The sequence below is a fragment of the Lissotriton vulgaris genome, chromosome 11 (assembly GCF_964263255.1).
Source record: "Lissotriton vulgaris chromosome 11, aLisVul1.2, whole genome shotgun sequence".
Taxonomy (NCBI): domain Eukaryota; kingdom Metazoa; phylum Chordata; class Amphibia; order Caudata; family Salamandridae; genus Lissotriton; species Lissotriton vulgaris.
The window spans coordinates 113873688-113889490 of NC_141699.1; the positions used below are offsets into that span (position 1 = coordinate 113873688).

The window sequence follows — 15803 nt, forward strand, 5'->3', positions numbered from 1 at the left end:
GGCACCACTACGAGGAATTAACAATGCCCTTTGTAAAACATACTTCGCAGTGTACGCCTTATGGGGCAAATAAACCGTGCATTTTAAAGAAAAGCGGCGATCTCTTCCCTACAAGCTACAAGCTATAGTATGTTATTGCAGAGGGGTGGGTTAGAACACCACTGCAGGAGAGCGACCATAGGCGAGGCTGCCTGCTCCCGGACCCTGTTGTAGGGTGTGTGCTGTTCATCTACAGCTCCTCCCCCACCAGAGCCTGAGGGATAACATCCACGTCTACAGAAAAGGAAGGCGTGCGAGCCTCTGCCCGCCCCCGATTGTGCGTTTCCGTGATTACAGGATGCATGAACTGCCACACGTCACTGGCCGTTTAAAGCACAGGAAAACCGTTGAAATCACATGAAACATCGCCCACCACACAGGACGAAACGTGTGCCATTAGGGGCAGGCCGCAGCTCCACCCAGCAGTTAGCAAGGGAGGGCTGGAGCTCAAAGAAAGCGAAAGTAGGGTGGAACTCGCTGGAAAAAATAGCAACTGGAATTCTTCGGCTATGTAAACTCCACTGAAGGCGGTGTTCGTACCAGGGAAAATGCATGAAGGGGGGGCGCACCTCAGGCATCAGAGAGCGGCGAAATAATTTATGGGACCTTTTTACTTTTTTCAAGAACCCGAGGGGTTTTAACATATGGCTGGGGAGTTGCAAAGACCGTAACACGGCGGGCAGGGGAGGGGGCGGAGCGGGGAGAGGGGAGAGGTGCGACACGGCAGGCAGGGGAGGAGAGTAGGAGGAGGAGGGGGGAGGAGAGTAGGGGAGGCACAGCCTAGCGGCCGTGCAATCAAGAAGTGAGGGGGCGGAGCTGGGGGAGGCAGTGAGAGAGAGAGTAGGCAAGGCAGGCGGCTGGGGGCATGTGCACGCGCTTTTAAGCTCAATGCGCATGCGCATTGAGCTTAAATTTCTCGTGCACTGCAAGGAATCGCCACGATTCCTTGCAAGTTGGTTAAAGAGTGGATAAGCCCCCATAGTCTCGCAAGCTCGATGCGCATGCGCATCGACAGGCGAGACCTAAAAAGGGGCCTATTCACAAAGGTAATATACATGTGAACGTTTAATCATCTGTATTTACTACTACTTTCACACTACACTATTTTGCTATTTACCATTTCTGAGAGGTGAGTTACGTCTCAACCCCCTAAAATCAGCATGTGCAGCCTCCTACAGAAGGATTTACAGGAGTAAAACTAGGACTAGTATCTTTGTACACATAGGGGGGGTCTACATATGGGAAATTATAAGGAAAATTATAAAAGTTTAATATTCTTTCTTTAAACAATATAAAAATATTTCAATGGGTAATATAACTGTAAAATAATGTTGAATATTTGTTCTTAGAGCACATATGTATTTTTACATCACATTAGCGCCAACTAAATGTTCATTCATTATTGTAAACATTTTAATTTATACATTAAAAAAATGCCACCCTCACTAACATTTTTATTATTTAATATGTAGTCATTTTTTTTTTCAATGTGTTGAACTATCTAAAATATGTTTCATTTTTTTTCAAATTAAAGTTAAAAAGGTTCTTTTTTTAGACAAAAATGTATTTTCACTATATTTTAAAATAAAGTATTAATAATTGTTTACATTTGTAAAAGTATACCATTTCAGTAGCTCGTACGGGGTGTTATTTTATTTGCATTGTTTTCTATGGAAATGTATTGCAGTATCTGTGAGTTGGCATGTGCGGTGGGCTGGATTACATTTGAGCCGGTTTTGACAACTGAGGGGCTATGGTAGCTTTAGAAGTGTAGTTTGTAAGTAGCAAATGTCTGGGTCTTAAGAGGAGCATTTGTATCAGCATGTCCCTCCCTAAAACCTGCTTTTAATTCCCCTAAACCCTTCCCATTTGGTAGTAAATATTCCCCATTTTTTTGATCAACAAATTTTAATCAGTTTACAGAAGGAATGCATCAGCCAAATCGCACCATATTTCAATAATCGAGAAGTACAGTCACAGAATCCCGCTACCCAGTGTATACACATTAATAAAGCAAAGATATGGTGAAAACAATCAAACCCCCCGTGATTAGACCCCTCCCCCCAACCACTTCCCCCAAATTACGCGGTATTTCTTGGGGCAACCACGTGCCGCGTACATAACTTTCTCCTGTGTGGCGCACCAGTCCACCCCATTCCGCCAACGCCCCACGGTTTGGGGATCAGGGCACTTCCAGGAGACTGCTATGTCTCTTTTGTTACCACCATGGCTGTAGTGAAGAACAGTTTTTCATTGCGCAACCAGTCTAACCCATCAGTGATGCCCGGAATCGTGTGCTTAGGGTCATGTGGAACCCCCCACCCCAGAACCTCAGAGAGTTCTTCCTCTATGTCCTTCCGGAATCCCGCCAGGAGGGGACAGGCCCAAACCATGTGGAGGAAGTCAGCAGTGTCTTGGCCACACCTGGTACAGGCTGAGGACGGACTAAGCCCCCCGTGCGACGAAGGCGTACAGGGGTGAGATATGAGGCGTGTAGTGAGTAGAGCTGCACTAAGCACAGCCTAGCGGTGACCGTTTAAGGGGCCCTTTCCCCAGGTCCCCAAATATAATCTGTGCTTCAGGCGGGCAATGATCTGGCAGTTGCGTGCCTGTTGAAAGGTGTGAGTGGAGGGCATGCCGCAGCTGGAGGTAGCGAAAGAATTGCGAGTGATGCAGCGAGTACCTGGTTTGGAGATCTTCAAAGGAGCGCATATGATCCCCCACCCAAACGTCCCCAGGCTGTGTGATGCCTATAAGGTCCCAAGCTTTGAAGCCCTGAAACCCGGTCACCTCCCTGAGCCAGGTCCCGCTCCACAGGGGTGTACATTAGGTAAGTGTGTATCCAGCTGGTGTGCCGCAGTGCAGCCCGCCAGGCCAGTAATACAGAGAGCATCACCTCCGGAAAACAGGATGGAATCGGGGTCCCATAGAGAAAGGATTGGATTCTGTCGAGGCCCAGCTCCCCAAGCTTGAGCCTGTAGGCCGGATCGGACCACCCCCCATTGAACCAGTCATGTATGGAGAGGAGTCGCATGGCCAAAAAGTATAGATAAAGGTGAGTCATCCCCAAACCCTGTCGAACGAGGGCGATCCTGCAAGTACTGAGCGCTAATCTGGACCTACCCTTCCCCCAAATATTCCCCATTTCAAAGTCAATTTCCATTGTCTTGCCCACATTAACTACTAAAATGTATAACTAGGTGTGCAGAGATCAACACAAACAGAAATGACAGGCAAGGCAGAGGTCTCCCCTGTAGGTCTAGGAATAGCACTTTGTAGTACGCGAGTAGTATAATTTTATACACAACAAAATGCAGCTTGTGAATAAGCCCCAAATTATGTCACAAGCAACATCTGTGGGTCCTCATCCCAATATAATAAAGACCTATGGTTTTAGAGTTATCTGTGTTGATGACACCCAGATGATTTAAAGACTCAACAAACCTTTCTCTGAGCTCAAGGAAGGCACGACAGGATGCCTCCAACCTCTAGAACATTTTGCATAGGATGAATGGTAATTTCTTCAGACGGAATGGGGCAAAATCTGAAGTACTTGTGTTAGGCAGTAATCCTTCTTGGTCCTCAGCACTCTTGCCTGCCTCTCTTGGAAATGCTCCCCCACCAGTGGGAGATTTCAATCCGTCTTCGGAGATTAGCCCAGTGGTCTCTCTATGTTTCCATAAAAACCGACTCATGAAGAACATTCTTCCATTTATTTCTTCCCATTTGAAAGTACTGATGGCTGGTGTAACCACCACATCTAGACTAGGTTTTGCTAAAGCTTGTTATCCAAGTCTTCCAGTCTCTTCCATCGCAAATTGCACGCCATTCAGAATATGGCCGTCCAAATGATCTCTGACCCTTGGTGATCACTACGCTGGCACCCAGTCTCAAATAGTATTCACTTTAAGGTGCTTTGCATCAGTCATATTATCTCGAAGCACAGTGGTCCTTATGGTAGCAGTAGCATCGTGAGATGAACACACATTGAATATTCAGACACGTTTTAAAACATTGGAACATGTACAATAGAGACAGACTAAATTCACATGGAATTTCAGTGGGGTTGGAAACCATGCTCGGTGCTCAAACAATTGGAATACTGCTGTGCAAAGTGTAAATGTATATATATCACAAGTACAAATGGCCCGCAAGTCACAAATTAATAATATTTCCGCAACAACTGTATTCAGGTTACACCACAGGTATGTCGGAATCTCTGGATATAGCCCAGTAACTTTCAACTAAACAGTGTGCGGAGGAGCTGGTTTTGCTTTCTTTAGCCTTACACATATTCCTTAATGATACCAGTAGTTCTGTCATATACCCCTGGCAGCTGGAACCTGCAGAAACCGGGCTCGCACTCACGTCACATACCCCTGGCAGCTGGAAACTGCAGAAACAGTGCTCACACTGATGTCAGATGTCTCATAATTGACTGGTAAGCCAGTTTTCAATTCCATAGCCCCTACAAACTATATACCACCCCATTTGATCTCCTTTTACTTCTACCTGATGGCTCTTTCCTCTTTTTGTCCTTCAGGTAGAATCGTAATTCTGCAATCATTCTCAAATAATTATATGCAAGAAATGCCACAATCATATATTCGCCACCAATGAGTCAAAAGACATTGTTTATTTGTCATGCTTTTTTGCCAATTATTATGATTTTAATTTATATATGTCATCTTGTTTTTGTATGTTTCCCCGTTCCCTTATGTAGGTCCTTGGCTGTATACAGATATAAGTTCTGATGATGATCCTCTATTTATATGAATGGAAACGCAGAGACATATGATACGGACTCTCCCTTGTAAATGTAAATGTATTGCGACTTATATAGCGCACGTATCACCCGAAGGCATCAAGGCGCTTGCCTTGGGAACCAGTCCTGGCTTTTTCCCTGTGAGATTACCCCTACTGGGCATCCCCAAGGTGAAAGCCAGGCATCCCGCAGCGGGTGGGCCGCTGTAGTGGAGATTAAGCAAGCTATTGCCCAGAGTTGCAGCGTAGGACCCCATGATTAGAATAGGCACAGAGGCGAGAATTATCGAGTCCGTGGACATTTTTGGGCTCAGGACCCTGCCGCGTCGGGAATTGAACCCTGGTCCCGGGCCAGACCTCTGCATCAGGGTCTGCCGCTCTAATCAGTGAGCCACACTCCTCCACTTATGTTATTAATTTGTGACATGTGGCCATTCCTGTACTTTTGTTCTTCTGATGTATCTACATTTACACTTTGCACACAAGTACAAAGATTGTTCGACCACCAAGCAGTTTTCTCCGCCCCACTGAAATTCCATGTAGATTTTGTGCCTCTATCTATATACGTTATATTTTATAATAAACAAGTCTCAATATAAAATATCTGGCCATCGCACAATACTACTTTTATGATAGGGACCACTGTGGTGAAATATTAATGTAACCCCAGGTCCCTAGTAATCCCTAGTGTTGCGCTTTTACTATAAATGCATTGCTTATGTCATAAGGATTTTTATGAGTCTGGCCTTATCTTTCTCTAGATTCTATTGCCCAGATATTCTCCTAAGCATTTCTTCAGATCCAGTTCCTTACCACTGTTGGCTGTTACTCACTTTACTAAAGCAAGGCCAGGAGAAAGTGTCCTCTCTAAGAGTTCCTACCCACTAGAATGCTCTCCCTCGCTCCATCTCCATTTCCATACTTGGAAAAATCATCTCTTAATTAGAAGAGTCCTTAAAACTCTTTGCTGCTGAGCCCTCTACAGCTGACCATGAGTTTTAGGACCATTATGCCTTTGGGCAATAGTAAACACTTTACAAGTAATCCATTCAATTCAATTCCTACACAGTCTATACAGCCATAAATACACAACCCAGATGATAACCTGAGAATACTCTACAACCCTGACACTAACCAATGACAACACAGAAAACACTAAAACAAACACTTCGATGTGCAACTCACCTGAATAGCCTGCAGTTTGCTGATTGATGATCCAAAGGCAAGTCTCTTCTCTGCATAATCCACAGAGCAGTCCAGGGCAGCCTGTGCGATGCCTAGGGCCTGTGAGGCAATACCAATCCTGCCAGAGTCCAGGGTTTGCTGTTTAGCAAAAATTGTAAAGAAATACAGAGGTCAGTGCTTCTAATGTACTGTAAGAGGTCGGTCAGTCAGTCAATAAATCTTTATTCAGTTCAAAGGAACCATAAAACTGAACAGGATAAATATAAAACACACAATAAAATAAAGGTCACAGTGCAAACGCATACAATAAAATGGAGTAAGTTTTACAGCACTTTAGTGCAATAAAATACCATTTGATTAAGACAAACCTGAGAAAACTAAAACCTTTAAACAGTCCAAAATTACATAAAGGGTCTGCCAAGTTACTCAGGATGTTGGACCGGAAACGAGTCAGACAAAATTATCAGTCCGTTATACTTGGGGCTACGTAAAACCGAAATGGCGAAAAGCATACCACTTGAGCAAAGCGTATTATAATAAGCTAAACACAAAACCTGTAAAAGGAATCAGTAATAAAAAATACATGATAAGATTTAAAAAGAGTGAATACTTAAAAATGCTGTATAAGGATACTGAATGTTAAAAATGCTGCAGCTATGTTGAGCCAATTCTATTTCTGAGAATTTCTAATTTTCAAAGCCCCACATATAAAGCTAGTAATAACAAGCAACAATATATTGGTTTGAGTCGTAAAAGATAGGATAAGCTGGCATTATGGCTTTTAACCTAACCCCGAATTACAGCAGCATGGGTCGTGGAAAAGACCTTCCGGGTTCGGAGTAAAGTCTGCAGAAAAACAAAGTGACAAGAGATCGTTTTGCAATGCCATCGCAGGAACAAAGGGGTAAGGTGAAACCATGAACCATGCTGGGGGTCAGCTATCAAAAAGTGGACCGTGCCTAATCTAAAACGGCTAAGGTAGAACCTATGTTCTATATGAATGACCCAAAGGATATAGAGTTCAACCCCCGCCTCTTGTTTAAACCAAAATAGCACGAAATTGAGGCTGGTTGCAAAATCTCAACTGGGTTCCATGATGGTATAAAGCGGTTTTCGTCATATCTTTTGCGCTTCAAGAAAGTTCATTTGGAGACAAAAAGAACTAGGGAAGAGCTAGTTCCGAAAAAGATTATCTTACTTATGACAACCAGGGGATGCCTTTAAATTGTTCTAATTTTATGCAAGCCATCAAAATCTCTTTGGTGAAGGAACAGAACGGGGACGAGGTATTTTAGAGGCCATTAAAGTCCTTCACTATTACAACAATCATTTGCAATGCAATAGGTCTCCCATTAGGAAAGTTTGAGCTACTGGTCTTGTAAATGAAATTTTTTTTATTCATGTGTTTTTGAAAATAGCTAAATTATTAGCTTTGTCATTTACAATGCCAATAGTTATAACTTTCGCAAATGTGACACCTATAGCATTTGTAATGCAACATGTTTTGTATTTACGTGACTTAGATGTATTGATATTACAAATAACAATGGCTTTTCATTTTTTTAAATAATTAATACTTAAATAAAAGTGATTGTATTTATAATGTCAATAGCTTAAACTTTTGTAAATAACTTTTGTGAAGATTCTGTTCAGTGTATTTTATTGTGACGAAAATCCAAGAACAGAAGTGAAATATTAACATCTTTTTTGTGACATTTGTAATAAAGCTTGAAACATTGAGAGAACATATTTGAACCAGTGATGCTGTGGTTGCGCTGAGTGATGCTGTAGTTGCACTGAGTTATGGTGTGGTTGCACTGAGTTATGGTGTGGTTGCGCTGAGTTATGGTGTGGTTGCGCTGAGTTATGGTGTGGTTGCACTGAGTTATGGTGTGGTTGCGCGGAGTGATGCTGTGGTTGCGCGGAGTGATGCTGTGGTTGCGCGGAGTGATGCTGTGGTTGCGCGGAGTGATGCTGTGGTTGCGCGGAGTGATGCTGTGGTTGCGCGGAGTGATGCTGTGGTTGCGCGGAGTGATGCTGTGGTTGCGCGGAGTGATGCTGTGGTTGCGCGGAGTGATGCTGTGGTTGCGCGGAGTGATGCCGTGGTTGCGCGGAGTGATGCTGTGGTTGCGCGGAGTGATGCTGTGGCTGTGCAGAGTGATGCTGTGGCTGTGCTGAGTGATGCTGTGGCTGTGCTGAGTGATGCTGTGGTTGCGCTGAGTGATGCTGTAGTGGTGCTGTGGTGGTGCTGAGTGGTGCTGTGGTGGTGCTGAGTGATGCAGTGGTGGTGCTGAGTGATGCTGTGGTGGTGCTGAGTGATGCTGTAGTTGCGCTGAGTGATGCTGTCGTGGTGCTGAGTGGTGCGGAGTGGTGCGGTGGTGGTGCTGAGTGGTGCGGTGGTGGTGCTGCTGAGTGGTGCTGTGGCGGTGCTGCTGAGTGGTGCTGTGGTGGTGCTGTGGTGCTGAGTGGTGCTGTGGTGGTTCTGAGGGATAATGTGGTGGTGCTGAGTGATAATGTGGTTGTGCTGAGTGGTGCTGTGGTGGTGCTGAGTGGTGCTATGGTGGTGCTGAATGATGCTGTGGTGGTGCAGAGTGGTGCTGCTGAGTGATAATGTGGTGGTGCTGAGTGATAATGTGGTGGTGAGTGGTGCTGTGGTGGTGCTGGGTGGTGCTGAGGTAGTGCTGAGTGATAATGTGGTGGTGCTGAGTGATAATGTGGTGGTGCTGAGTGATAATGTGGTGGTGCTGAGTGATAATGTGGTGGTGCTGAGTGATAATGTGGTGGTGCTGAGTGATAATGTGGTGGTGCTGAGTGATGCTGTGGTGGTGCTGAGTGATGATGTGGTGATGCAGAGGGCAGAAAGGCACAAACAACAAGTCTAACAGAGGGCAGAAGGGCACAAAAAACAAGTCTAACAGAGGGCAGAAAGGCACAAAAAAACAAGGGAAAAACGTGTCTAACAGAGGGCAGAAAGGCACAACAAGTGGGAGGAGGGAGGATGTTGAAAGAGACACGGCCTTGCGGCTGCGAAAGTGAAAGTCTGGCCGTGGGCAGCAACAGCAGGGGTAAATAATTAGGGGGGAGGAGAAATGCGAGACACGGCTTGGCGGCAGTGAAAGTACGGCCGTGGGCAGCAATGCAGGGGTGAATAATTAGGGGGAGGAGAAATGCCTGAGGCCGAGCGCACGCTGGGGGAAGCTTTAGATGCCTGTGGGAGGGAGGCTGATGGCTTTGATCCGAAATCCGCGATGGTTTCAGACCTTGGTTTGCCCTCTATATGTCTCGCCAGCAATGCGCAAGCGCATTGGCAGGCGAGACCTAAAAATAGCAGCGCATTAAAAATGTGCAGTGGAAGGATACTAGTATTATGTCCATGCTGCGGGTGAACAGGAAGGAAAGCCTACACAAGCTATAGAATAAGAAGCAAGCTAATGAGTGGCAATGACGCCAGCCAATGGTAAGCAATGGGCGGAGTCTAAGCCTACTTTAAGCTAACAAAACGTCTCGTAATGAACGGTGCAAATGCTGCCTAGTACGCCGAAGCTACAAATAAAAATTTGTTTCAGCATGAAAGTACACAATGGAGGCACTAATGGGTGCACGAGGGAGACCACAACATGTGGAAGAAGCACACGAGAGGCTGTGGAGATGCACAAGCAAACACGAGTAAGAGAAACACCGGGGTAAGGGGAGAAGCAAACAAGGAAGAGAGCAGCAAAGAGTGCAGAGGGGCGGGGGAGAAGGACATGATGAGAGAGAAGCATACCTTTGTGAGACAGCAACTGGGAGCGTTGGTGGGTGGCATACAAGGCAGATGTAAAACACATGCACCCTTACTAAGTAGTTAACCAAAGAGGAAAATAAATTCCCTAGAAGGTAGCAATGCAAGGATACGAGTCGGGCAATAATAAATATGATAAAGAGCCTTGGCTCAAGATAGACAAGCAAAGCCATTGGCTAATATGCAAGGGCATTGGAGTGCCTTCAAGGCACAAAAGTGGTAAGCAGTGGTAAGCCCAGTAAGTTCTCGGTAAGCCCACAATAGTTCTTCACAACCAGACATCTTGTGCTGTCTGGTAGGCGAGACCTGAAAATACGTAATTGAATTCGCGAGGGAGGTATAATCAGTGAAGGCATGGGAGAATTCACGACTGAATTGTATTTCTGGGAGGGATTAAAGAGACAGGAAGCATATCGCAGCAGATGCATTATTTTACAAAGTGTCATGAAACACACGTATTGGGAGGTGAGTTGTGACGTTGACGATGGCCTCCTCGATAAAGGTGGTAATTGCAGGGTTAATGGTAAATGTCAAGTAAAATAATTCAGTGAGACAAGGGTTTGATGTGTGCAGGAGCAAAGTCAGGCCTAGAATCTATGTTCAGCTACGAGTGCAAGAAAGAAATGATGAGACGGGAGAGGGCCTCTCCTCTCTCAGCGTTGTAAATAGCCATGTCGCCTATAGTGCAGCGCCCAGAAACAATATCACTGTATTCATGCGCTATATAAATAAACTTAACTGTGTACCTTTGTTATAATTCGTCTGCTGGTGCGGGGTTGTTTGCAGTGCCCTTTAAAAGCATCAGTGCTGCTGTTTGGGCGTCCGTCCGGGTGCCCCTGCCAGTCCGCGGCTTGACCTCTGTGTGAAAGAGTCCACAGCACACGGGGGCCCCTGGGGTCTGCCGCCGCTCCCGTCCCGGGGTCCAGTCCGTGGAGGGGCCCCGGCTACAGCTAGGAAAGGCTGGTTATTGTGCCCGTTTGTTGATGTCTGGCACCGCACGCCTAGAAGCCTCTGCTGGGCGCCTGGCCGCTTGCTGTGCCAGTGGGCGCCACTGCAGTGTTCTGCATCACACTTAAAATGTGTTTAGTCAGTAGCCACAAATGTTATTATCTTCCTTAATTGACGATGACAGACCGTTTTAGACTTATCCTCGGACTCTGAGCACCAGAGACGACTCGTACTGCAATGCTGCCAGCTGTACCCAGCCAGCTGGACTCAGCGTTGGCACCTGCCCGGCTGGCATGGGGTTAATCTGCACAGCAGAATGGGTAGGTGCGGGCTCGGGGCAGCTCCAGAGTGCTTTTGTACAGCCATGTGGTGTCTCCTTACGGCCACAAGCCCATGGTTCTAGACCGTTCTCATTACACGCGCTGACAAAGTCCATAGGCATTTTTCTATGCCATTAGTAATTGTAAGTTTGAAAAGGACTTTTTGGGGAAGCATACATATATTTCTAAACAGCGGACTCATTTTCTGGACTGGTTACTACAAACTTTCCCAGTGTCACGCTGCATACAAACGCCTATCGGAGAATGTTTGGGTTACTTTCTTTATCAACGAACTGAGCAGAAATTCTAACTCTCCGTGTTTTATCCTGAAAATGTTGGCAGCCATAGAAAAGTGAGAAAACAGCAACACAGGATGACCTGCTAAAACAAGTAAAGCAAGCATGGACGCACTTCAATCCCTACAGAATTAAACCAAGAGTGCAGGTCCAACATTTACTATACATAGGATGATCGAAAGAACGGGGGGAAGCAGTGATAAAATCGTGAGAGCCTACGAGGATTGGCGTCGCCCTTACCTTCCGCGCGCTGCTTCTTGGGGTGTTCCGCCATGGTGGAGGGGCTCCGGTCACTCGCTCTCCAGAAGATCTTCGGGAAGCTGTAAACAAAGCCCTCTTCTACAGTTGGAGCAGCTGGGCTCCCGGGCAGCCAGGCAGATATAGTTGTTTACTACTTCCTGGTCTGACTCCACCCTCCCCTCAGCCGCACCTCCCGAGACGCTTCTGAGAATGACCCTCGGCGCCTTGAGCCGTCTCTATGCCGGAGGGCGGGGGCTGCCTGCGCATGCGCGCCATTCCTAAGTTTCGTTTTGAGTAGCGAGCCCCGGAGCGAAAGCGAAGTGGCAGCTGAAGTCCCGGGTTCCAGGAGGGGGTCCGGGTGGAGACCAGCGGATAGCACTGCGGGGCTCCCATGCCTAAGGGGAGAGCCCCGCTTCGTGCTGGCCTGGCAGAGGAGCTCGAGTGCTCTGCGGGGCTCCCATGAGAAGCCCGGCGTGTTCCAGATGGTGCGAGCCCGGTGAGGTAAGGGGGAGAGGGGTGTGTGCCTGCGTGTGTGTGCCTGCGTGTGTCTGTGTGCCTGCGTGTGTGCGTGCCTGCGTGTGTGCATGCGCGCATGTGTGCATGCGCGCGCGTGTGCGTGTGTGTGTGTGTGTGTGTGTGAGTGCCTGCTTGTAAATGTAAATGTGGGATACTTGTAAAGCGCACTGTTACTCTATTTATTTATTTATTTATTGAACTTGTATTGCGCACAGCTACCCGCAATGGGTTTCCCGGCGCCAGGGACAGACTGAAGAAGAAAACAAGCAATTGCTGAAAGAAAAAAAAACAGAACCGAAGAACTTGGAACAGAAGAGTCTTCAATTTTTTGCGGAAAGCAAGAAGACTAGTTTCTATTTTTAGCGCCAACGGGAGAGCATTCCACATCTTAGGTCCTAGATATGCGAATGAACGGCCTCCCATTTTTGCCAGTCGGATTCTAGGAATCACAAGATTGCCATTGTTGGATGACCTAAGAGAGCGGCCAGGCTGATATGGCTGGGCAAGATTGTGCAGGTAGATGGGAGCAAAACCCTGACGAATCTTAAATAGGAAGCACAAAGTTTTGAAGACCACACGATCAGAAATTTTTAACCAGTGAAGGTCACGCAAAGCTTGCATTGCGGACGTTCTACGTGGAACATTGCGCAGCAGGCGAGCAGCTGAGTTCTGTACAACCTGGAGTTTATTGATTGTGGCTTTATCTGCTCCTAGATAGAGCACATTACCATAGTCGATGCGGGACATCACAAGGGCTTGTACGACAGTTCTTCGAGTGGACTCAGGCAACATCCATATGATCTTCTGCAGCCAGCGTAGAGTATTAAAACAGATTGCAGCGACCTTAGTTGCCTGCTGCCTCATCGAGAGTTTATCGTCGATCAGGACACCGAGGTTACGAGCAACAGGCACGGGGGTAGGCAGCGGACCCATATCACTGGGCCAGTGTCAAGAGCCCCACAGATCTTTATGTTTGCCTAGTATGATCACCTCGGTCTTGTCACCGTTGAGCTTTAGCAGATGCGCTTGCATCCAAGCTGCAACACGAGAAAGGCCAGTTTTAAGGGCAGAAGTGTCCTGAGCCCTGCTGCTAGACAAAGAAAACACAATCTGCGTGTCGTCTGCATATGAGTATATAGACAGACCGGCGTCCTCTACGATAGAAGCAAGTGGTCTGATGTAAATATTGAACAACAGAGGGCTCAATATAGACCCTTGAGGGACGCCGTAAGCAGAGGAGTGAATCGCAGATTCAGCTTTGTTTGAGAAAACCTGAAAGGTGCGTTCATTGAGAAATGAGGCCACCCAGGCAAGCGCTGGTCCAACAACACCAAGGGAGCAGAGAGACTCCAATAAGATGGAATGGGACACGGTATCGAAAGCAGCGCTTAAATCAAGAAGAATAAGCGCAAAGGTCTCACCGCTATCGATACCGTGTCGGAGTCGCTCAGTCACCCCAAGGAGTGCGGATTCTGTGGAATAATTAGCGCGAAAGCCTGATTGGGATGGATGAAGATATCCCACGTTTTCAACAAACTCATTGAGCTGGGTGTTAACATGGCGCTCCAATATTTTGGAACAGGCTGGCAGCAGGGATATAGGCCTGAAGTTAGCAAGATTTGTGATGTCAGCACCAGATTTTTTTAGCAGGGGGACGACCATGGCATGTTTCCAGTCCTGTTCCACCCGAGATTCAGTGAGAGAGATGTTAAGTAGCCTCATTAGGAATCTCCGTGGTTCAAGGTCAAGTTGTTTCAGTGTCCTGGCGCTATAGACCGCTGGGGAACCCGTCCTGGTTTTCCCTGTGAGATGGTCCCTTACTGGGTATCTCCAGGGTGAAACCAGGCATCCCCGGCGTCTTTGGGGGGCCGTTGTGGAGATGAGGTAAGCTTAATGCCCAGAGTTGCCGAGTGTGTTCCCTGGTTAGAGTAGGCACTGAGGCGAGAATTATCGAGTCCGTTGACCCTGGTCCAAGACCCTGCCGCGTCGGGAATTGAACCCTGGTCCCGGGCCGTTCTCTGCTTACAGGTCTGCCGCCTCTAACCAGTGAGCCACACCACTCCACTTGTGTGTATGCACGTGTGTATGTGTGTGTTTCCGCACTTCAGGGAATGTGAGGCAGGAGATGTGCACGGCGCCGGCCTGGACGTGCGCGTCCACAGACACCAATTGCCGCGTGTCCCCGACCCCTGTCTCAGATTCCCTGGAAGCGGACAACATTAGATACTTCGCTGGACGCAATGCTTCGCATTGCTTTCTCCAGCTCGACCTAAAAAGGTGAGGAACAAGCACTTTTCTGAAATACCAGGATCAAAGACTTGTCCAATTTTATATATCTGGTCAATCTTAATGGACACTTTCTCAGACAATTTTGTTAACACGATGTGGCTCTTTCTTAGGCTATTGAGTCAGGAATAGCGCCTTGAGCCCTCTTCTGGTGATAAGTGCGCTATATAAAAGCTTTTGACATTTGACATTTGACAATAAGCAAGTTTACACCTTCTTTACTGGTGGCATGAAAGGTTCTGCTTCTCTCTGCCAGTCAGCTGGTAGTTACACTGTTTTGATTGGGGAAGGAGGCAAAGAGGGAATGATAGAAGGTATGGATTTGACAAAGGTGTCTGAGCTGTTTGGTGTAATTAGGAGATTTTTGCCACTGTTGCCAGTTGCAGACACATTGTCTCGATAGAGGCCAGACATCCAAAAACAAATCAAACTACTACTTCTCCATCATGACACCAAGTCCTCTACCAGCTGACTGGAGGTGAGGCACCGGGGGAAACCAGCTGCTTCACCAGTGGACACCAAGGGTATGTGTAAATCTTTGGCTGTGGAAAGAGGCACTGAATTCCCTTAGCTGCTGGTAAAAAAAATCACGGACAAACTGACAGTGTGTGTCATATGCCAACAGAAAAGGAAGCCTTCCTCACCAGCTTTCCACATATCTGCAAGGGATAAATACAAGGAGCTGACACTCCCCGAAAGATTTTGCCTAGACAGCCACGAATCAGAACATAGCATTTTCATACAATGTGCCAGTTTAGAAATACCATTACAATCAGAGCCAGACCAGGGCCATTGCAGTTTTCTACTTATGCAGTCAGGTGAGAAACTTTCTTTCTGCTGTGTGACAGTATTGTTTCCCTTGCTCATAATAACTGCAATAAACGTTAACACTTGCATCTCCTCTTATGTGAAGATTCATTCTGTTTTTCATTATAATCATTGACAATCCACACTGAAAGGGAACACATCTATTCAGACCACGAACTATGCGCAAGTGCAGTTCCATATTCGCCCTCTTCACATTCTCAGTACTTACCAACATTGGCTCGGTAAGGGAGCAGACTATAAGGTTTATGTTACTTACCCAGTAAGCATCTGTTCCTGGAATGTACAGCTGTAGATTCACATGCTTTGCATGCTCCTTGCCATCTAGTGTTGGGTCTGGATGTTTGCAAGTTGTTTTTCTTCAAAGTCTTTCCAGTCACGAGGTAAGGTGGCACATCCTTTTGGTGATGGTGTGCATGGCATCAACTCCATTGTTAAATTGTTTTCCCATAAGAGGGTGAGAATAGAGTAAGTGAGTGTAGTAAAGAGATGTCCATGCGTATGTAACGTAAATAATATAAACTGCAACAACTACAGGTGTCTGGAGAGGTGGGAGTGTGCATGTGAATCTACAGCTTTACATGCCAAGAACAGATGCTTACT

The 15803-nt window shown here is 46.6% G+C and overlaps 1 protein-coding gene across 2 annotated transcripts in view; it reads right to left on the minus strand.

Moving 5' to 3' along the window:
* ACADS (acyl-CoA dehydrogenase short chain) overlaps positions 1–15803 on the minus strand; it is a 138786-nt gene that overhangs the window by 9950 nt on the left and 113033 nt on the right. For both annotated transcript variants that reach the window (XM_086942846.1, XM_086942847.1), the window contains exon 7: positions 5989–6126. In XM_086942846.1, coding sequence (XP_086798972.1) covers positions 5989–6126 — 138 coding nt within the window. The remainder of the gene's footprint in view (positions 1–5988; positions 6127–15803) is intronic.